The sequence below is a fragment of the Equus asinus genome, chromosome 6 (assembly GCF_041296235.1).
Source record: "Equus asinus isolate D_3611 breed Donkey chromosome 6, EquAss-T2T_v2, whole genome shotgun sequence".
NCBI lineage: Eukaryota > Metazoa > Chordata > Mammalia > Perissodactyla > Equidae > Equus > Equus asinus.
The window spans coordinates 85,738,581-85,760,773 of NC_091795.1; the positions used below are offsets into that span (position 1 = coordinate 85,738,581).

Below are 22,193 nucleotides of genomic sequence, written 5' to 3' on the forward strand. Positions count from 1 at the left end.
AGTAAGAAAATCAACTGTACATTTTCGCCATCCCAATCCCAGTTCTTCTGGGAGCCTCTGGGGTATGCTCTGCTTTATGAGGCACCTGGTGTGTCTGAGGCAAAGAGGAGGTCAGCATTCTCTTGTTCTGTCATTGTTCTAAACTATAAGGGGATGTATGTCTCATTCATAGAAAAGTGAATGAGTGTTTGGTTTAGAAACTTGAAGTTTTCATTTAAAACTCACTTAGGAGGGAAATTCTAAACTGCCGTAACCATCTTTGGCCTGGGCTTATGGAAACAGCTGGTGTGTGCTACCGCCAGACCGAATCTGAACTTCGCTATCAGTCCATAGGGGTCAGAAATTGTTCCCAGGGAGAACACATGAGCTGCTTCTTTCTGACAAAGGTAGGCAATGGTGCAGGAGCTGCCTGCAAAGTGGTGCTGCCCCTGCCTCCAGAGGGCCAGGCCAGGCAGCAGTGTGGTTTGGGAAAGGGGCAAAATGTCCTCAGGAACAGGAACCCCTGTGCTATGGCTCTCTCCCCATCCTGCTCGGCCCGCCTGAGCCCGGAGGTGCATGTTGCCTTTGGGAACAAACCTTGTGCGGTTGTTTGCAGATTCGGGCATGCAAATCCTTCAGACATGCACACGTCCTGTTTAACGGAGCATAGGAAGCACTCCCTGGACCAGCTAACCAGGACTGCCTTTCCGCCAAGCCTCAGTCTGAAACTGATTGTGTTAGTTCTGCCTGTTTAATTTGAAGCCTGTTCAGAATGTCATAATAGGTAGGTTTGTTTTTATCTCAATCATTTTGACCTTGAGAGCTTCATTTCAGGCACTTATGTTAGCATACCCTTGAGTTCTCTAATGGAGCGTGATTGAAAGGAGGGGGAGTGTATCGGGGAGCAGAGTCACAGCCCAAGGTTCAAAGTCCAGCTCCACCACTTGCTTACTTATGTGACCTTGGTTAAGTTACTTGACCTCACTGTGCCTTCTTTTTTCATCAATAGAATGGTTTAATATTAGAATCTATTCTCATATAGTGTTCCAAAAATATAATGCTATAATTCATGTAAAGTCCTTGCAAGGGGGTCTGGCATGTTGTTGTTGTTATTATTATTAACTTAGTTGTATCCTAGATATGCCTCTGAGTACTTTAAAAAGACTATTTGTCTAACTTTTCCTCCCCCACATGCCTTCCAAGATATTTTCATTCTGTAATGAAAGATTTGGTGATTGTTTTTTAACTTCTTTTTTTAGATCTCTTAGATAGCTTAGATCTTTTTTTTTTAAAGATTTTATTTTTTTTCCTTTTTCTCCCCAAAGCCCCCCAGTACATAGTTGTATATTCTTCGTTGTGGGTCCTTCTAGTTGTGGCATGTGGGACGCTGCCTCAGCGTGGTTTGATGAGCAGTGCCATGTCCGCGCCCAGGATTCGAACCAACGAAACACTGGGCCACCTGCAGCGGAGGGCGCAAACTTAACCACTCGGCCACGGGGCCAGCCCCAGATTTGGTGATGTTAAATATGTATCCAAGAGACCCTGGAATGCCCCAGTCCCATTCTAGATCACAGCCACTGATCCCCACAAGGCGCCTGGGGAGATGTTGTAAAGGAACAGTGGTGAAGGAAAACACAGAAGTACTTAATCTTTATCAGGACTTGGGCCTAGTATCCTAGTGCAGAGAATTCAGACAAGCTGCACTTGCCCATTTCTCTAAGTTAGTTAGGCCAAGACCCTTCCAGCACATCTGTCAGTTTCCTGAGGCGTATAACCAGGGAGAAACAGAGACACAAGAGCATAAATCTGCTCTGATGCCTCATACTCTGCTGCCTCACCAGAGGAAAATAGATGCCTTGGGTCAGCTTCTCACTCCAGTCCCAGCTAAAAAAGAGACAAAGCTAGTCATGAGATGGCCCAGTGACTTCCATATGTGGGTTCTGGCCCTTTACACTTGAGACACAGAAAGGAGAGCGTTTAGATGCGTAGTTGTTCCACCCACTGGAGAACGGTCCAGGCAGTAACCCGCTTGGCCCTCCTCCTCCCCTGGCATGTCGACTCCCTCTGCCCCTCTAGAGGCCTGCAGAGGGAAGCAGGGCTCCATGGTCGTAAAGGATTGTGTTTTCCACCACCAGCCTCAGCCACTTTTCTTAATCTTTGGAGATTTTGATTCTCATTTTCTTAAGAATGGTAATTGAGCCAGTTCTGGATAAAAAGAAGAAAGGCAACAAGGTTTTATTTTCCAAACTGTCTGCCTTTCTTGAACAGTTCTTCAGCTTCCTAAAAACTGTTCCTCAGAAAGATGTCAGTGAAACTTTAAAGCTCTGTGACGGCTGTCCCTCTGTTCCCGAGAAGGTAGGATTTTTAAATAACTGAAAGGACATACTTATGTTACGGAATAGATTTCTTTAAGGTTACAGGGTTGAGACTTAACTGTCTGATTTTAGGGGCAGGGGAGGAGCAGCAGCCTGTTGCTGTCGTCCAGCCTGTTCTGGATTCTCCCCAGAGATGGAATGCGTTGGAGGATGTAACAGTTTGTGCCCTGAGCCTGGGAAAGCTGGAAGGGGATGAAAACAGGGAAATGAAGGCAGAACAGGGAAATCTAGCGGGGAAGTAGGAGGCCTAGATGTTTGGGTACAAATTTGACCCCTTGGTAAACAACTGCCTCCTTTATATCTGACCTTTTGCTTCTTTGATCAAAAAAAAGAAAAACTGGTCAGTTGGGAGTTATTTCAGAAGAGGAAAGAAAAAGTGGAGAAAGCAGAAATGACAGTTTTTCTTGACTTCTCAAACTAGGACAGAGAAAATGTGTCAGCTCCCTGAGCATCCACCCTGTTGGTCTTTAGTTACTTTCTCAGGCTGGCCAACTGTTTCCCCTGCCATGCAGCGTGATGGCTCAGGGCACTCTTCCTAAAAAAATCAGCACAAACTTAGCTGGGAAGCCTGTTAATTTAGCACCCAGGGAGCTACAGCTCTTTATAAAATGCTAATAGAGGAAGCCTCACACAGCCCAGGAGAACAGTGGACATTCTCTCTGATCTGTGAGAACCCAGGGCTCACCCTGTGAGCCCCCCAGGAGGGAAGTAACAGTCTCAGAATGGTGATGCTGTCCTGCATTTTGGAAGATATTTGACCAAGAATACCCACATGGCACTGTAGCTTAGGCTCCAGGTCTCATTCATGAGTAAAAGTGGGTAAGAATCCACTTAGTGAGCAAGTGTGGGTGGTGGCTTGGAGACAGGGGTGTGCTTCACTGTTTATTTGGTAGGTGACTGATCTTGAACTTCCATCCAATGTCTTTCTCCATTTCATCATTTCTTGTGATGAAAACTTTTAAGGTTTACTCTCTTAGCAACTTTCAAATATACAATACAATACTGTGTTGTTAACTATAGTCACCATGCTGCACATCACATCCCGAGAACTTATTCATCTCATAACTGGAAATTTATACCTTTTGACCACCTTCATCCAATCCCTCCTCCGTATGCCCCACTCCCGACTTCTGGCAACTACTAATCTATTCTCTATTTCTATGAGTTCTTTTTTGTTTAGATTCCACATATAAGTGAGATCATACAGTATTTTTCTTTCTCTGTCTGACTTATTTCACTTCACTTAGCATAATGCCATCAAGGTCCATCCATGTTGTTGCAAATGGCAGAATTTCCTTCCTTTTTTATAGCTGAATAATATTCCCTTGTATATGTATATATACTACTAGATAGAAATTTGTGTGTGTGGCTTTTTCATGTTTAATATTTTAAGACATTGACTTATCATTGAAAGTGATTTTTCTTAGTTATCAGCTAAATCAAATACATCAACTTGGGTCATAAGATGGTTTCTAATATTTCTTTTGTTCTTACAATAAAGCCTCTATTAGTAATGCATAAAAGCCAACAACTCAAAATGTATACTAAAACAAAGCTTTGTTGACTCCCTCAGAGCAGAAGTCTGGTTTTCCTACTTTGGGCTCCTACAGTATTTTGTTTGTACCTCTCTCTGCCTGTTGTGTTGAAGGGCAGTTTGTACATGCCTATGTGTTTCCCTAGTCTGGAAGCTTCTCTAGGACAGAGTTGTCTTACTCACTTCAGAATTTCAACCACTGAGCCCATGCCTGGTGGGAGATAAGTTTAGAGTTATTTTTTGTGGAACTGCTATGAATCTATCAGTGTCAGCAGCAAAAAGTGATATTTAAAAAAAAATTAAAACGTGAGAAAAGACAAATGTGACTTCTCTATGGTGGCAAGCTGCAGCAATTTGCAGGGTCATTTTAGGGGAGAACGTGTCTCCTTAGGAGCACACCGAAGACTCAAAGGAGCACAGAGACTATAGTAACCATAATTCCACCTTACTGCAGAAAACACACAAGGAAATGCGAAAGCACAGTCCTAGGAAATCAGAATATAGAAGAATTAAGAAAATTAAATTTTTTGTTTAATAAACAAATGGATTATTTAACATGACAACAATTTGGAAAAAGAATAATTTCCATCTCAATAATGTGCACTTTTTATCAACTCTCCTGCATATCAAAGCAAGTGCCAAGGAGAAATAACTACAGGAAATAATTTGTATTCTTAAAAACCTTTGAATTTAAACATTCTGCTGATAGCCTGAGATTCTGAGTTAACAGTTCCAGTATTTTCACAGCAGTTGTCACCCCCACGACATGCAGCACTCCAGAAGAACTGCATAGACTTCGGGAAGGCTTTAAATAAAGATGATTGGGTTTGCTCTTGTCGTTGATTGTCATACTCAGTTTTCATATCCAGTTCAAGACCTCCCAGTCTTTACGTTTTGTGTTTTCGTAACATGGATCAGTTAATTGTTAACTGTCAGTAATAGTAAAAGGTACTGATTAGGAATGTTGTCTCTGGATTGATAGCCTAGCTTTACAACTCACTAATTGCTTGAACTTAAGCAAGTTAATCTCTCTAAGCTTCAGTTTCCTTTTCTGTAAAACAGGGATAAAATACCTTCCTCAGAGTATTGTTGTAAGGACTCAATGAGCACAGAGCTGCACACAGAGCCTGGCACATCAGTCGCAGTTTTCATCAGTTCAGTATTATTCGTGCGATTTGTTTTTACCTATCAACATATTAATAGTATACACTCTTAACCACCATACTTTGGTTTCCAGTTCTTTCTTTCTTTCTGCTTTACCTGTACCCCCGTCCTCCACCTCTACCTCCACACACCCCATACTTTTTCATTTTCCTGTTTAGGGTTACAGGTGCAGAGTCCTCTGTTCAGATCTATTGCCTGTGACTTATAGTCTATAAAGAACAGGAAGTATCTTGAGCCAGTGTAAGTAAGGGTGTTAGAATAACCACGTGTTTTACTTGTAAGCCAAGATTTTCATAGAGAGTCCTTCAGTGAATATAGCCTGAAGAAGAACTTTTAAAAAAAACCCAAAACAAAGACCTTGCCCCACCATCACTTAAGAGATTGAACCAAATACAGCCCACACTAAATGGTTACTGGTCATGAAGGGTTGAGAAATAAAATACAGTGAACATATGGGATATCTATAATCCTCACCGTTACACTGTCATGAACGCTAATGTACTTCACTTTGTGTTGAGGTTCCTGGTACCTCCCTTCGGCAGCACACGCCCCATAACTAATGTCTCTTGATAGCCAAAGGTAGGTATAGGGTCCCTGTAATCTGTTTATTATTCCTGCTCAACTGCCTGATTCCCTTGTGCTTGAGGGAAGGAATGGCTCTTCCCCAGCGCTGAAGGTCATCAAGCTGGACTTCTCATTGGAGACATTGCAAGTTGTAATTGCCTCACTGAAAATAAATGCTAAGTTCTCCATTGAAATAGTGTTTGAAACGTTAGGCAGAAAGTGGCAGCAGGTGCATACAGTGATGTTGTCCTCCTTGTCAAAGAGACTTTATTAGGGGAGGTCTTATCTACCTTGCTTTCCTTCTAGTTGGCCCTTCCATATTAGGATTTTTCACAAGACTTCACCACTGTAGCTTGTACTAGTGTGAGGGCTCCCAGAGTGCCTTTCTCAGTGTCCAAGTATCTTCAGGCATGAGAGTACACTGGAGCAGAGGAACAGATCTGACAAACACGAGCCCAAGTCTGAATTTCCAGATTCTCAACACTGTTTCATACCCTGAGGAAGTGCTGAACAATTGTGCATAATGACTGTTCCATACACTATTTCCTGGATATAATTTAAAGGATTGTTGGTGGTAAGACTAGGGAGTGGTTTAGAGAGAACCTAAAGTTCTTAGCCCTCTCGGTAGATCATTAATGCCTGCAGACAGCTTGTACTCCCAATAGTATTTCAAGGAGAAGCTGTAGCACATTGGTTGCTGAGAGATTCTGGGAAACTTATTATTCCACAACTGGCCAGAATACTCGCCCACTTGTTGTGAGGTGGTAGCATTTTTGAGCTGGAGAGAGACTGACACCAGGAGGAGAGAACCAGTCAGCTGCCAGGCTCTCCTATTCTCTAGGAAACAAAAAGAACTTCATACTCTGCTAAGAGCCATGGCAAAATGAATTTTGGTTTTAGGGGCTTTGGAGTGCCCAGAAATTATTGTAGTGAGCAAAAATAGGAGAATGGGAAGAATAAATTAAGTAGAAATCTGTGAGCTACAAGTCCTTTGAACGTACAAACTAAAACCCCAGGTGACAACCAGGAAAATCTCTATGAAGTGATTCAGAATAAGTCTGCAACTCCTGGTTTAGTTATTAGTAGTTGATTCTCTGGAGTACTACATTAAGTATTTTCCTTTTTAAAGTGTTCTTTAACTAACCATCTCTTTAAATATTGGTTGAGTCATGATGTTATTGTAAGAGTAACTTCGCCTATCTATATTCAGATAATGGATTTAATGATTGATGTAGAAAAATTATCCAGTGGGCAATAACACATATTTCCCACATCCTCTTCCCTGCTTGATCCCCTCCAACCTCTCTTCACCAACGTAGCCGGAGTAAGTTTCTGACCATACGGACCTGATCAAGTCACTTCATTGTGTGAAGTCTTGTTAGCTCCTGTGGACTTCAGAATAAAGTACAACCTCCTGAGCACAGCATAGAAGGCTGTTCATGACCCACTCTCTCTCTGCCTCTCCAGTCTTACCTCTCACCACCCTATATTCCGGCAATTTGTAATTACTTCCCATTCCCTAAGTATGCCGCTCCTTCGTACATTTCACTTTGCTTTATTTCCTCATTTTTACTTTGCTTGGTATGCTCCCCTAACTTGAAGACTGAACTCAGGTGTCAGCTCTCTGGGGAATCTTTCCTGCCCACTGGTTCCCACCAGCTGCTCCTCCTTCAGGCTACTTGTCTTGTGTACATGGTGTCTCCAGTGCTCCCCTCCACCAGAGACTGTGTCTTATTATCTGTTTTCCGGCTTCCTAATACAGAATAGATGCTCAATAAGTATTTACCGAACAGATTAATGAATAAGTGTTGTGAGCAAGTGAGCAAATTTGGTATATTATAGAAACAACAAGTGACTGTAGAAAGCCACGTAAAGGGGGAGCTGGACGTAACTCTTTTTATCCAGTAATAACAGAGGTCATAGAGTCCTTAAAACTTAGTTCTTATTTTTTGTAGAAATTACTACTATGTACCCTTCTGAATAAGATTTCACTCATTTTTTGCCTTGAAGAACAGCAGCCTAGAGCTAGACATTATATATAAATATATATAGTCGTGCACCACATAGAGACATTTCAGTCAATGACAGACCTCATATAAGATGATGGTCCCATTAGGTTAGTACCACAGAGCCTAGGTGTGTAGCAGGCCATACCATCTAAGTCTGTGTATGTACACTCTGTGGTGTTCACACAATGACGAAACCGCCTAACGATGCATTTCTCAGAACGTATCCCTGTAGTTAGGTGACGCATGACTGTATATGTACACACATATATATTTGTTTATAAATGTATGTGTGCACATAAATACACACATGTTTACATACACCTATGTCTATGTGTGCATATGTACTCATACATATATGCACGTGCCTGTGTACATCTGTACACATATTTGTATGTGTATATGTACGTGTGTGTGTGTGTGTGTGTGTGTCATGGGCAAATATAGATCAATATCCAGGAAGGGTCTTAGTAATGCCTCAGAGGAGGCTCTGTCTCCATCTGGCTTGCCTGCTGTCACCTGAAGTGTGACTATAGCACCTCATCACTGAATCAACATACTCTCCTGCTGCATGGAGCCTGTTCATAGAAATGTCAGAGACACTCTCAGGGTTCTGCTCACATTTCATCTGCTACATTGAGAGGCCTGAGTGTCTAATTCATCTTTGCATGCATTCAACAAATATATCCCTTATGCCTACCATGTGGCTGTATGAAAACTATTACGTATGTAATGAATGGTCACTAGTCACTCAGAGGTTGTCTCAATAACTCTTCCTTGTCCTCATCTGCCGTGTCCCCACTGTCCCTCCCAAACTTGATATACACAACTTTGCTGTGAATCCTTGTAGTGAGTCATGGGTGATCTGTGACACAAGGCTCTCCCTACATGGGTTTCTTTCCATCAGATTTCTCTATATTCACTCCCATAAACCATGAAGGCTCACTGGCTGGAGAGAGCCACTCTCTGGAGGGAGCCTTGGGGCCCTCCAAGATTACAGGGCCGGGCTCAGGGGCTGTTTTCAAAGCACTGCAGGCTGCTGGTGTCATAGCTGTGCTGGGAGGAGAAAGCATTTTCTAATAAAATGTTTTTGTCTTGTCTTTTAGCTTACATTTTACTATGGTACTGTAGATGCCTGGTGTCCAAAAGAGTATTATGAAGACATGAAGAAAGATTTTCCAGAAGGAGATATCCGACTCTGTGAGAAAAAAATACCTCATGCTTTTGTCTTAGGTTTTCACCAGGAAATGGCTGACATGGTAGCTGACTGGCTAAAGGATGATCTGTCCAAATATAAATACTGACACCAGGAAACAAGCACAGGCAGCTGGTATATAGAGGCAGTAGGTGTAATAGAATACTTAGTAGGTAAATGTTTAATTATAATGTTGGATATTAGAAGAGAAAAAACTGAGAACCTCTTGGCTTAAAAACACTCAGCTCCCAGATCCCCATGCCACATGCTGAAGTGAACACGGGTGATGAACTATTCCGTAGATTTAACAACACGTTATCTGAGACTCAGGGAACACAGTGATCGAAGCAAGGGCTCTTATGTTTGCACGAGATGCCCAGGGCACCGTTCAGTTTACTCTGGTAGGTAGGATCCCTCTAGAAAAAAGCAAGTCCAAGTTTAGTTGATTTTGAGTTACATTGTAGAATAGGCTCCCCTGGAGGAAACCATGAAACACCTGCTAGAAAATGTAAAGGAGATCAGGGAATGTTAGTGCAGTCAGATCTGTGAAGTGTATGAGCTCAAGAGAAGGATACACTCATGTTCCAGTAGCAGGAAAGGATGTGCAGTGGATCTTGGCAGTGGACCCGGGTCTCCCTTAAGGACAGAAGGTGAAGATCAGCCCGGGCTAACTTTGCACAGGTCTGGGCTGAGAACATCAGAATCAGACTGGATACCAGGACAGCCCACAGACCCACCTGTTACTACCTTGCAGCATGTCACAAACCACCAAGTCAGCCTTTTTTCTGGCCATCAGTGGCACAGACCCAAGCAGAGCCACCATCAGGAAAGGTACTGTTTGTCTCCATCTCTGAGAAGCTTCCTTGAGGAGTGTGACTTCCTGATCTACCTGCATTAGGCAGAGAATAAAGTTTGCCAGACATTCCTCTTGTCAACTAACTAGAACAGAGTTGTTGAAGGATCCCAACTATGCCTCCCAACAGCGGATATCCAGCAAGCTCTGTCTGAGCCTTAGCCTGCTGGGTTGTAAGCTCCCTGCAGGCTCCTCTTCTCCAGAACCCGGATGGGGAGGCACTGGGCTGTCCCAAATCAAGTCCATACCTGCCACATGCAGTTGCCTCTTCTGTGATTTTTTTCAATAAAACTCCATTGAGGACCAGCAATGAGCCAAGTACCATGCTAGGCACTGAGGAGAGAGTTCCTAGCTACATTATGACTCTTCTTCTGAAAATCTTATAGTAATTCTTGAAAGGGCATTTTTAAATTGCTGAATGGAGAATTACCGTAAATGAGTTCTCCATGTCTGCATTAGCTTTGTTAGTTGGAAAGAAATTATTTTAATAATGGACCAAAACAAGCCATTAAATTATGTGAATTCATCTTCTCTGGATGCTTGAAGTCTAGTAAGAGGAAGCATGTTCTCTGGCCTAGAGCGCGCTAACAGCATTGCTGCCCTCCCTGAATTGACTCAATCCCGGGACCTTGAAGCAATACATCCTCCCGACTGCAGTGATGGTCAATGATGGATCAGACACATTCGGTTTCTCCTAAAGGAAATCCCTCATGGCGTTATCATTCTTTCAGGACAATGGGATATTGTCCTTCCTCTCAAAACCTAAACCGCCTGACGAAAGATTCAACTCTGATATGCCGCCAACCCAGTGGTGAGTGTTGAATGAGTTACTATCCTTTGGCATGGCTTCTGCATCAGAGCAAGTGACTTCTCAGAGGGGAAAAGCCAAGAGCCAGGGAAGGAGTGCTCTTTGCCCTGAGAGGAGCCAGTAGACGCATAGGCCATTGGCACAGGGCTGCACACAAAGTCCTTATTGGCATCTGCATGGGGTGGCCTTCCAGAATTCTGACGTTAGAAGCTAGAACTCACGGCTCTGAAGTGCCTTGCTTGCAAGAGATACTCGGTAGTACTAGCTGGACACACTAGCCAGTCCCTTACTGAGTATATCATGCTACTGGAATACAGAATAACATCCCCAGCTTTTCTTACAGTGTTATTTTACAGCATCACTCTGTGTTTCTGAAGTCCACATGTATAAAATCGAATCTTATTTTATAGGTTTTTTCAGAGCCTAAAAAGTAAAATGTTAAAGTAAAAGATATTGGTTCTTATTTCCTGTTTATCATCTAAGCACCAAATGAATTTTCGAAATAAATGTTTTCCCAGCACTGTGACCCCACCCAGCCTGGTCTCTGTGTTGGGGGAGGAGGGTACCCTCTGAGCAGGACTCCTGAGTTAGACTTGGGTCAGAGTCTCTGTGTTAAATTGAAAAGCCACTTGCCCAATGCGTCTGTTAAAGAAGGAAGAATCAGATTTCAGAAGATTAAAGTTCATTTTATTTCATTAGGAATTAAACAGAAGATTAAATGTCTCCATGCATATATATGTGGTGATAAGGTCTGTGAACTCTGGAGGCCTTAACATCTTTGTGATTTTTAGGCAACTTCATCTAATTTCTCCATGCCTCAGTGTCCCCATTTATAGGATAGGATTAATGATAGTGCATAGGCCATATTGTTGGACAATTAAAACATATTGTTCTGTTTAAATAGAATGATAAAATTAAAGCATTTAGCACGATGCCAGACCAACAGTATCTTCTCAATAAAGATTGGCTATAATAATCATTATTACTATTCAACATCGTAGTAAAAAATAAGACTAAAATTGATAAGCAGTGGATGAAATCCATTTTCCAGAAGCATTTCTGTCTTTATGTCCCAGTCAGCCACATGGATGGCTCTTGTCACAGACTTCACTTCATATGGGGTAATCTAGTGCTGAGTGAAAAGCCTAAGCTGGAGCCATGACCAGTGCCCACGGCTGTTCCCAGTCTGCTCTGAGCCGTAGGAGAGAATCTCCACAGGCAGTCCTGTGGCTCTCGTGGTGGCCTGATGTCCAAGGGTCCAGGGCGCTCACGCCATCCACTTTTCCACTCACCCTTAGAGAACCAGTGACTTCCAAAGGCTTGATTTTTTCCTCATCATACATTCTATTAAAATTAAATTTAATTCTAGATTAAAGGAGACTACGGAGACATGACACCTTAATGCAACACCTGATTCTGGATTCGATGTTTTGTTATAAAAAACATTCTTGGGGGGGCCGGCCCAGTGGCTCAGCAGTTAAATTTGCACATTCCACTTCAGCGGCGCCAGGTTCACCGGTTCAGACCTCCGGTGCGGACAGTGGCACTGCTTGTCAAGCCATGCCGTGGCAGGCATCCCACACATAAAGTAGAGGAAAATGGGCACCACTGTTAGCTCAGGGCCAGTCTCCTCAGCAAGAAGAGGAGGATTGGCGACAGATGTTAGCTCAGGGCTAATCTTCCTCACAAAAAAAAACATTCTTGGGACAATTTGTGCAAATTGAATGGGGTCTGACGATTAGCTTGGAGTAAGAGATGGATGTTAACTCTGATTTCAGTGGTTGTACTGTGGAAAAGAGGGAAACTGTCCTTATTTGTACTCAAGACACTGAAATGTCTGGGAGCAATGGGGCATCAAGTCAGTCTATTCTCAAATGGTTCAGAGGAAAAAGATGTCCTTTGTACTTTGTTTGCAAGCTTTTTGTAAGTTTGAGATGATTGTGAAATTTATAAAAAGTATTATTTAAAAAAAAACCCACCATGCTCTCTCCTCCTGCATCTATCTCTTCCCGTGTCAATCTCTCATTGCTTCTTTTCCATAAAGTGAATTTCTTCTTCTAAGCAGTTAATGGTAGATGCTCTGTAAAATGGTACCAAAGTAGAAAGCTGAGTTGTTTCCTTTTATTATCTCTTCTGTTTGGTGCAGTGGAGGACCCCATGACATTTTGCATTGTTTCACCCAGCCTGGAACTGGATTCTTGCAGTCTTAGCATTGCTGGTTCATTTAGGGGATGGGAGAAGTGGGGAAGCACTTGCTCACCTGGCTCAGCTTTCTGACCTCAGGCCATGCAGACCTCCCACACACACCCCAGGATGCTCAAACATCACCTCAAGGAGCATGCAGTCGTTTAGAAAATGTGCAGGAAGCGAAGCATTTCTTACACAACATGAGACATCATCTTTGTTCCTGGCCTTCTCTTGCAGGAGAGAAGAGGATATAGTTGGGCTGCTCCTTCCCCTGGGGGGTGGGGTTTAAGGAGAGCTCTGTGGCTGGGACTAAGTGTGCTCTGTGAACAAATATATGTCTGAGGCCTTAAAGGCGAAGCTCTCCTGCAGGAATACTGAGGACAGAAAAGTTTTCCCTTTCCAAGGGGACTGAGATTCCTGCCTATGCCCCATAGAGATGTAGGTGAGTGATCACATGGGTCCAGGTGGAGAGCCACGGTGGGACAGGGATCTTCCCCCTTCCACCAGATTGAAGACATCTGCAAGGAAGACTGGTAAGGGCCGCAGAAGGCTCTGAGTTGCCGTAGTTCTGTAAAGAGAAAATTCCTGGAGGGAGAGGAGGCTGCTCCAGGTGCCACAAGGACAGGGGGAACTTGGATGGGTTTGGAAGAGAGAGCTGGTCGAGAGAAAGAGTCTGCTGCTCACCCTGCACTTTCACAGCAGCTCATTAAGGCCTCACAGTCCTGGGAGGTTAGGATCATACTCACTGGACAGATTACCATGGAGGTGTGAGGTCAGAGACTTGCTCAAGATCGCAGAGACACTAAGGGACAGCTGGGATTCACATGCGGCCCTCCACTCCAGAGCCATCACTTCAGGCTCTTCTTTCCACGGCATCACGCTGCCTCCTGGAGGCAATGGTGAGCAGCCTAGCAAGAGTCCAGGGTTACAGGGTCGGCCTGGTGGCGTAGTGGTTAAGTTCAGTGTGCTCTGCTTCAACAGCCCAGGTTCTCAGGTTCGGATCCTGGGCTCAGACCTACACCACTCATCAAGCCATGTGTGGTGGAGTCCCATATATAAAAAATAGAGGAAGATGGGGCTGGCCCCGTGGCCGAGTGGTTAAGTTCGCGTGCTCCGCTGCAGGTGGCCCAGTGTTTCGTTGGTTCGAATCCTGGGCGCGGACATGGCACTGCTCATCAAACCACACTGAGGCAGCGTCCCACATGCCACAACTAGAAGGACCCACAATGAAGAATATGCAACTGTGTACCAGGGGGCTTTGGGGAGAAAAAGGAAAAAATAAAATCTAAAAAAAAAAAAAAAATAGAGGAAGATGGGCACAGATATTAGCTCAGGGCCACTCTGCCTCAAGCAAAAAGAGGAAAGTTGGCAACAGGTTAGCTCAGGGCCAGTCTTCCTCACCAAAAAAAAAAGAGAGAGAGAGTGGAGGGTTGGTAAGGGAGGGGCAAATGAGGGCCAGGTTGGCAGTTGAAGTGAAGAGTAGATAGTTGGTAGCAACTGAGTAGTTTTAAAAGAATGAAAGATAAAACAGCGGTTTTCAGGGGGAGTGGAGGCAAATGCCAGGCAGTGGATTGTGAGGAGGAAAGCCTGCATGCGAGAGTCAGGGCTGAGGCATCAGCAGCCACACACGCCGACCCTCTGCAGCTCTGCCACAGCCTGGTGCTCCAGACACACCAACTTCTGTCGACTCTGAACGTATGCTGAGCTCTGCAACCTTTGGAATGAACTGCTCCAGCTTTGAGAGTGCCCATGCCTCTACCCCGCCCCCTGGAGACTTGGCCCAAAATACCAACTGCTCCTGCCTCCCAGAGCAGTCCCTCTCTCCCCGTCTCCCCACCGAGCCCTCATGGTCCCCTGGCCATGTCTCTATTGAAGTACTTACCATTGTTGCAGGAATTATATTTTTACCAGTCTGCTCCTCCGTGCGCGTGCCTGACACTCCTTCCTGCCCTTAAAAGGAGAGTCCTCGGAGATGGGACTTGTGTCTTAGTCATCTCTGTATTCTCAGGGCTTATAAAATAGGGCCTGCCACGTGGAATATTCAATAAGTGTTATCTGACTAAAAGTTTCTACCATACCTAATAGGCAAGCTCTCAAGAAACACGATTCTCTCAGTTGGTCACACCATCAGGGAATCACATCTCAGTCCCTCGAAATCGCATATGTGAATGGAGTGTGAATGGTCTTGCTCTTCTTTCCCATTAGCGTTTCTGCCGCCAAACTGTGCATAACTGGGTCAGGTGGATTCAAGGACATTGACTGTTGGCTTTCTGGCACTGGGGGACCATGAGAAAGCAAGGCCACAACACTTCGTGGCCCATTCTTCTTGTCCCCTCCGGCTGCAACTGTTACTTCCATTCCTAAAAAACCTCTGGAGTTTGGGTATTAGCAACTACCACATATGTGGTTATTATTTGTTGAGCACTGACCCCATGCAGCACCCCAAGTGGGAATTGCAGCAACACTACACAAGCCCGTGCTCTGGGACAGCAGAGTATTTTCATTTTGTATTGCATTCCTCAGACATTCTGGCAAAGGGGCCTATGCTGACCTCCCTACTTTGGGACAGACTTCCTTGCTGGGTAAGTCTATGGGAAAATTCCTGTTCCCTGGGATGGGAATGTGACCCTGTGACTGGGCGTCCATTACAGCCAGGGGGCGCGGGTGCACCTGCAGGGCCTCCCTCCCTCACAGAGGGACTAGCATCCCGCCTCTGCAAATCCACCCTGCTCAGGCTCTGCGGAACATCTGGGTTTCCTCCTACTGGTCACTGCTGAAGGGCCTCACACCTGGATGTTATTAGGACTCAGCAGACGCCCACAGCCTCACGGTCAGTGGCTGCATGCTGGTGACACATTGCAACAAACGAGTTTCTCCCCAGATCACTGTTCCTTCTGAACAGAAGAGGGTAGACTTCCCAGGGGCACAGGAACACAGCGCCTCCATCACCAGGTCAGGCAGCACCGCCCTCGGTGGGGCAGCGGTTGGCGGCATCTTTGCCTTGGCCTGCTTGGAAGTGAGCAGGCATCGGGCATACCAGGGGCATGGAGAAGTCTATCTTCACCTTCTTGTAGCACCAGTCATTGCAGGGCCTTTGAGACTTGCTCTCATCAGTGTTTTGGAAATAGGATAAAATCTTAAGTGCTACCCCTGACTTCCCTTTCTCCCAGTAGAGAACTACCCCTTCTCTACGGAACGTGTAATCCTCTAACCACAGAATGCTGGGGTTGGTCAAGTGGAGACTGAAAAATGAGAAAATGAAGAACTGACCAAGGATTGTTATAAATAAAGCATGACAAGACTTGACACTTTCCATGGCAGGGTCATAAAACTTACCCGTTTACTGTACCTGCCAAATGAGTTAGTTGAAAGGTGAACATAATTTTTCTTCCAAAGAAAAAGACTCCATTTAGTAGTAGTGAAATTAAGAAGCAAAAACAGAGCAGACTTTCTTGATCTCCCTTTCACCAGAGAGGGACACACATGACCGCAGGGACTGGCATGAACATACTGCAGGAACATTGGATTACAGTGGGGGTGTGCTGCCATTGCTCTGCAAAAAGGTGGGTCACACTGGCCCATCCACCTCCCAGAGGAAGTAATCCTGCTAACAAGTCATGAGGGCAAGTCCCCTTCATCTTCCCACAACCGCTGCTTTGTCACTAACCCTGTCCCAGAAATATTTAAGGAATAGATGGAACAGCTTACTCCTCCATCTCTTGTAGGAAAAAGTCAGGTGTGGAGCCAGGAGGGCAGAACGCTTGTGTGGTTGGTCCTCTCCTGCCCAGTCTGAGAGAAATGCTGAAGGAGGCAAGGCCGTGCCGGGTCACCGAGCACTGATCTTTGTCTTTGTCTAGAAGAGTACTGAGCAGAAGTGCCTGTCAAACCTGCTGCAGGACCCTCTTGGTTTCCCTGACAGACAGCTGGCCTTGCGGAGGAGGCCGCTACAGTCGGGCTTCACACCTCTGGATTTTAGAGGCTCCAGAGCGGCCGTGCTCATGCTTGGAAGTGACAGCAAGCCTACAGCAGCCTGATGTGTGTGAAAGCAGAAACCTGTCCACTCAAACTGTGCTTGGAAGGACCACAGTCACTCATTGTAAATGACAGTGCTCATTTTCCAAAGAGAAAATGTTTTCCACTGCATTTTGGCCTCTTCTCTCCTGAACCCAAACGATTTTTCTACCTTCCCGCACAGTGGCTTCAGGCAGCGTGGGGCTGCACACAGTGTCACACCAGTCACAAAGACCCAGGGAGCAGCAGCCCCGTGCCTGAGGCCCCCAACCTCATGGACAGCTCCTCACTACAGCCCAAGGTGTTTCAAGGGGATGGGTCAGAGAGATGGACAGGTCCAGAAGTCCCACATAGTTCCCCTGTTTTCATGTGGTCACTCCTGATGCCTAAATGGCTGATCACTGTTCTTAGCGTTGAGGAGCAAGAGCAAACAAACACAGAAAGGCTGAATAACAAGTCAAAGGTTAGTTCTCTAAAGACCAGCCAGGGGAAGTTTTATCAATAAAATATTTAATCAACTTATCTGTACAAAATATTAAAATGGTTAATGAAGAGTAGACAAGCATGTTTAACAAATATATATTGCTATATAATTGTCAAGAAAAATAGAGATTGCTGTTTTACAGTTCATTTACATTTCAATATGTACAATCTATTTAAAGTTGCGAATACCTATACACAGGGGATTTGTACCTGCCCTCGAAGAGCTCCCTGCCAGCTGACCTGAGCAGGGCAGCATTCGCGACGTCAGCTCGTGCTGCCCAAATGGCCAAGCTGGGCAGCAGGGAGGCGGCCCCACCTCCAGCCCCCAAGCCTCGGAGTTCTGCTCTGGCCAAACAGAGCTGGAAGACAGCTGGCAAAGGAGATTTCAGCTCTCACATTCAATGAGTTTAAAAACATCACCCCTGTCCCATCTTACTCCAAAGCCACGCTGAGAAACTGAGCATCGCTGCAAAATGAGAGGGCTTGTAATGCCCCACGATAGTTAATTTTGTCTTAGCTGTTGAGGGAATGGTGTGTCATTGAGCTCTGATGGCATCACCGCCACTTCGAGTTTTGCCCATTTTCTTGAAATCACAGCACTGGAGTCGGAGTAAAGGTGTGTGATGGGTGGGGCGCCCATCCTGTCAGGTGCTGCTGCCCCCGCAGGGCCGCTCAACAGCACCGCGCTGGAAGCGGGTGCCAGAGTTCTGCAGAAAGCTTCGCAGTGAGGAGTTGCCTCTTTATATGTTTTTTAAAAAACCACACAAACAAACTTGTTCCAAACCTTCCAGAATGCCCTATTGTCATCTGCCGAAGGGCAAGTTGCAGTCAGCATGTTAATCCTTGTAAAAAATGCCTTAACTTTTCATTTGGGGTGAAATACTTCCAGCTAAAAGACCTAAAGTGACTCAGTTAAGATTCTTTGTCATAAAAAACATAAAAGCTGTTTGCACTACAGTATAAAGTGAAATACGGAAAAAAAAAAAATTACTCTAAGGATGCTCGAGTTCAATCTGTGATTTATCAGAGGTGGAGAATGCCAGAGAAATCCCCCGTTCCAGAGTCTCCATTCCTGGCTCGGAACACTTGAGTATAGCCTGGCCAGAAAACACGTTTTATCCCGAGCTTTCTTTCTCCCTGAACTGTATCATTATTTTCTAAACAGAATGCTGAATGGCTGACTTTGCTCTGTCTCTGACAGGCCCTGACCCAGAAATATAAATTGCAAAGAAATAAGCCCTGCTTGTTTCCTCAAGCCTTCCGAGCCAGCGTGCTCGCCTCAAGCCAAGTTGCCACTGCCCTGAGCCCCGGGGGAAGCTCGGACACATGTGTGTTCTTCTGCCCTTGGCAGCCTTTTATCTCCGAGTGACTCTGAGATAAACGTGCAGACAAGGAAAGGCCTTCGACACACCTTGTCGCTGCTTTTCAGACTCACCCCCCCTGAAAGCTCCAGGCGAGGGCTGCCCATGTGTGAAAGGTCTGAGAGAAGTCAGCTCGTGGGGGAGATCTGCAGGTACATAAAACAGGTACGAGCTGCCTGCCGCTGCAGTGAACCACTAGCTCACTGGCCTGGAGGCTGCCCTGGCCCAGCCTGTGTGCCTCGGGCGGGTTTGTGTTTACTGCTAATTCCGCAGGACTCCTATGAATAAGCCTTCAAGGAGTCTGCTTTTTGTCAGCCACGAGCACACTTATCCCCAGAAGGCTCAGCCGAGGTTCTAGATGCTGGCAGCCAAGTGTCTCAGGCACCTCGCCCATCTCTGGATGCAGTAACTGGGTGTGGCTGTTGCCACTGCTGTTCATACCGAGCAGTGCAGAGATGATTCTGCAAAGAAGACAGCCGCTTACCCGCCTCCTGCCTGATCACATCTCCAGCCACCACCACACCACACTCCTATCTACCAACAGCTCAAAAGGTAGGGAAGTCGACATGCAAAAGCAAAACAGCTGGCCACATCCCAGAAGGTCTGTACCACCAGGCCTAAAGGCGCCTGGGACTTGACCATCAGAAGCTTCTCCTTGCTTTTCTAGACAACTTATTTCAGCATCCTGTTACTGACTGAGAAGAAGGGTAAAAAGTTCCTGCACTACCTTCTCTCAGGTGAGCCTGTCTGGAATGAAGAGTTTGTAAACTAGCAGAAGGAAGTTCATCAGGCAAAAAAGAATGAAAACCATGCTTCCTACACCAGCACCCTCAGCTGTCCTGCCAGCAAACTCACCTGATGACAGAAACACCTCTCTCAGGAAGTTTCCGCAAACACTGCAGCCCTCTTGCCATTGTAGGGGGATGCTGTGTGTGAGAGAAGCCAGTCCTTTCTTTTGCCAGCACAGATGCATACACTTGCACAGACGCTAGAAGGTGCCTGCAAGACTGCTCACAGGAGGCCTGCACAGGCCGGGGAGAGGACCACTGCCTGCTGGGTGTGCTGTTCTGAGGCTGTATTTGTACTTTTCCACAACAATAAGCATGCCTTTAAATGCAGAGCAATTTTTCAGTGGCCTCTTTGACTCCACCCTTCCTGGGATGCTCTGCTGTAACTGCCACTGCCACCGTGAAGCACCATCCTAAACTCTGCCTGGCCAGAAGGCCCATGGCCAAGTCCCAGGCCCATTCAAGGCACGGCATCTGCACCAGAGACTGCAGGGTAGGTGGGAAGACGCCAAGCTCTGGTCGGGCTGAGTGTGCAAACACCATGAGCAGAGAGCATCCCTGAATGAGTGACCAGAGCCCATGCAGCAAATGTCAAGCCCCCAGTCACCCCCACTGATCTCCTGGGCCAACTTCCAGCCCTCTCCCTGCAGCTACGTCCACGGAGGTGACTCTCCACAGACTGGGAGCGTGGCCCTCCTGAAAAGAACAGGCTTGTCTTACCTAGAGCCTCGCTGAGGTTTAACTGTGCGGTTCTAACCTCTGGGCACAGACTAAAGTCCAGAACAGCACAAAGGGAGGAGGACCACTCCAGCCTAACTGGCCAGAAGATGCAGGTGCAAAAGGCTGAGCTGTCTGAAAAATAAGAAATAACGGCTTTTGACTCCTCCCTTCTAGTGTTTCTTAATGTTAAACTGCGCCACCACTTTCCAGGCTATAAAAAAGAAGAGAAGGGGAAGCTCTTCTGATGCCTGCCCCTGGGTCACTCCCTTGGCAAGCTGGACCAGATGTTAAGTACATCGATGAAGTGGCTGAGGAGGCGGTGGGAGCTGCAGAGGACCTGGCAGAGTGGTCTGCCCTTAGACAGGCTTGCTTGCCTCGTCCAGGGACTCTAGGACAGTCCCAGGTCCCTGGCTGGGCTGTCAACAAGACACAGGCTTTTCTTTCCTCTGCTGCCCTCACAGAGGCGCCAGCAGCAACTGAGAGCCTTCCCAGGACTTGGGCACACACAAGTCTTAACCTGAGTGTGGCTCCACCCACCCTGTGTGAGCACAGGGCAACTCGAGCTAGGCTGGCAGTGTCCCTCAGCTGGGACACAGGAAAGGCAGTGGCTTTGGTGAGCTCAGCCCTAACCCCAAGGTCCTGGCCTGCCCTGCACCTGCCTTGCCCCAGGTGGAAATCGAAGCAAGATCCATGAAGCAGCGGCAGAGGCGCGGTGTATAATGGACTCACACGCACATGCACACACACAAGCAAGAGCAACTCCACTTGTGAGAGCTGACTCTGGCACTGGGATCGGAGGAGACCTTTCCAGGAGGAGTCACAGTTGCTCTGCCTTTGAACTATGTGAGTGGGCTTTTTAGACAAAGTAGAATCCTAGAACCAGGGGCCTGTGGAGCTCCTCCTTTTACAGGGGCAGAGGTCGCAGCTCCAGGCAGAGAGGGGACTGCCCACGACTCCCCTACACCTCTCAGGAGACACCCTGCTGAGCCTGGCACCGGGCAGTCTCCCTACGGGCCCAGTGGCAGGTGTGCTGTGGGGGTCATATGACCCTGGCATACAGAAGCCCACAGAGGCTCAGGCACACCCCCACAGGGTTCCAGTCACTCCCCACTCCCTGCCAATGTTTCTAACTGCTGGGTTCGCTCCTCTGCTTCCTCTCTTTCCTTCCCAGTACAGACACCTTCTGAGGGGATGATGCAGGCCCTTCGCTCCCTCTGACAGATTGCTGCGTTCCAGAGCCTTGGTCCTCCCAGCCCACCTGGCGTCCCGCTTGAGGCCCCCTGGCCCGCAGCCCGCTGAGAGGGCCCTGCTTTCCAGGCCTGGGGAAGGTTCTGTATCCCTCATGACATGCACTCACAAGAATCAGCAAGGCCCTTGATGACGTCTGTGGCCCAGAGACAGCTGTAGTGCACTCTCTTCCTCTCCCTAGATTTTCTGGAGACCAGATTCAAGCAAAGGAAGAGTCCGACTTTTTCTTGGAAAGAATTCAGTTTTTCTCTGTGCTTTAAGAAGAAAATCAGTCTACGGTCCCTAGTTATTTTCTGCTATGAGTTTGAATGAAATTGCAAACAGGATAAATGACTTGTAGGATTTGAGTTGTACTCCAATTACAGCCACAGGGTGGTCAGTACTCTCCTGAGTGCTTATAGCAAGGTCCTCGCTCCTACTGACACCTCCATGGCTGTCAGGGGAGAAGTCACTGCCCTGGGTTTGATGGGTTTGATGTGTTTGACTCAACAATCACACAATCCACACCTCCTCTCTTTCCCCTGGCACATTAGGGTAAAGTGCCAGGACAGTGGGTCAAAGGGGAGCATGTAAGGAACGAATGGCACAGCTCAAGCCTGCTTGCCCAAGCTAAGACGACAAAGCTGCCACCCTCTCTAGAGGACGATCCCCGCTGCTTGGAAGGTAGAATTCAACCAGGCAGGCATTTGGGCATCAGTGGACATGGCCGCCTGCCAGCATAGGGGTGTCCCTTAATGCGAAGTCTGGCTTCCCCCAGCAGTGACCAGACTGTCTTGGTGTTTGGCAGACCCAGCACCAGCCCACCTCCGGCCCTGGCTGACCTGCCCTGTGCTCCCCAAGCAGGAAACCTTCCTCTCCAGCTCCCCAAATCCTCCTCCCCAGCAGGAAAAGTGACTGAAATTATCTCAACTAGTAGT

General features: G+C 46.5%; 1 protein-coding gene across 5 annotated transcripts in view; it reads left to right on the forward strand.

Moving 5' to 3' along the window:
* Nucleotides 1–12,443, forward strand: part of LDAH (lipid droplet associated hydrolase) — a 98,844-nt gene extending 86,401 nt beyond the window's left edge. For all 5 annotated transcript variants that reach the window (XR_006528866.2, XM_044772002.2, XM_070512539.1 and 2 more), the window contains one exon: nucleotides 8,729–12,443. Coding sequence is in view for 4 of the 5 variants with exons in the window: in XM_044772002.2 (XP_044627937.2) it covers nucleotides 8,729–8,926 (198 nt within the window). In the remaining variant the exon portion in view is untranslated. The remainder of the gene's footprint in view (nucleotides 1–8,728) is intronic.
* Nucleotides 12,444–22,193: the final 9,750 nt, after the last annotated feature.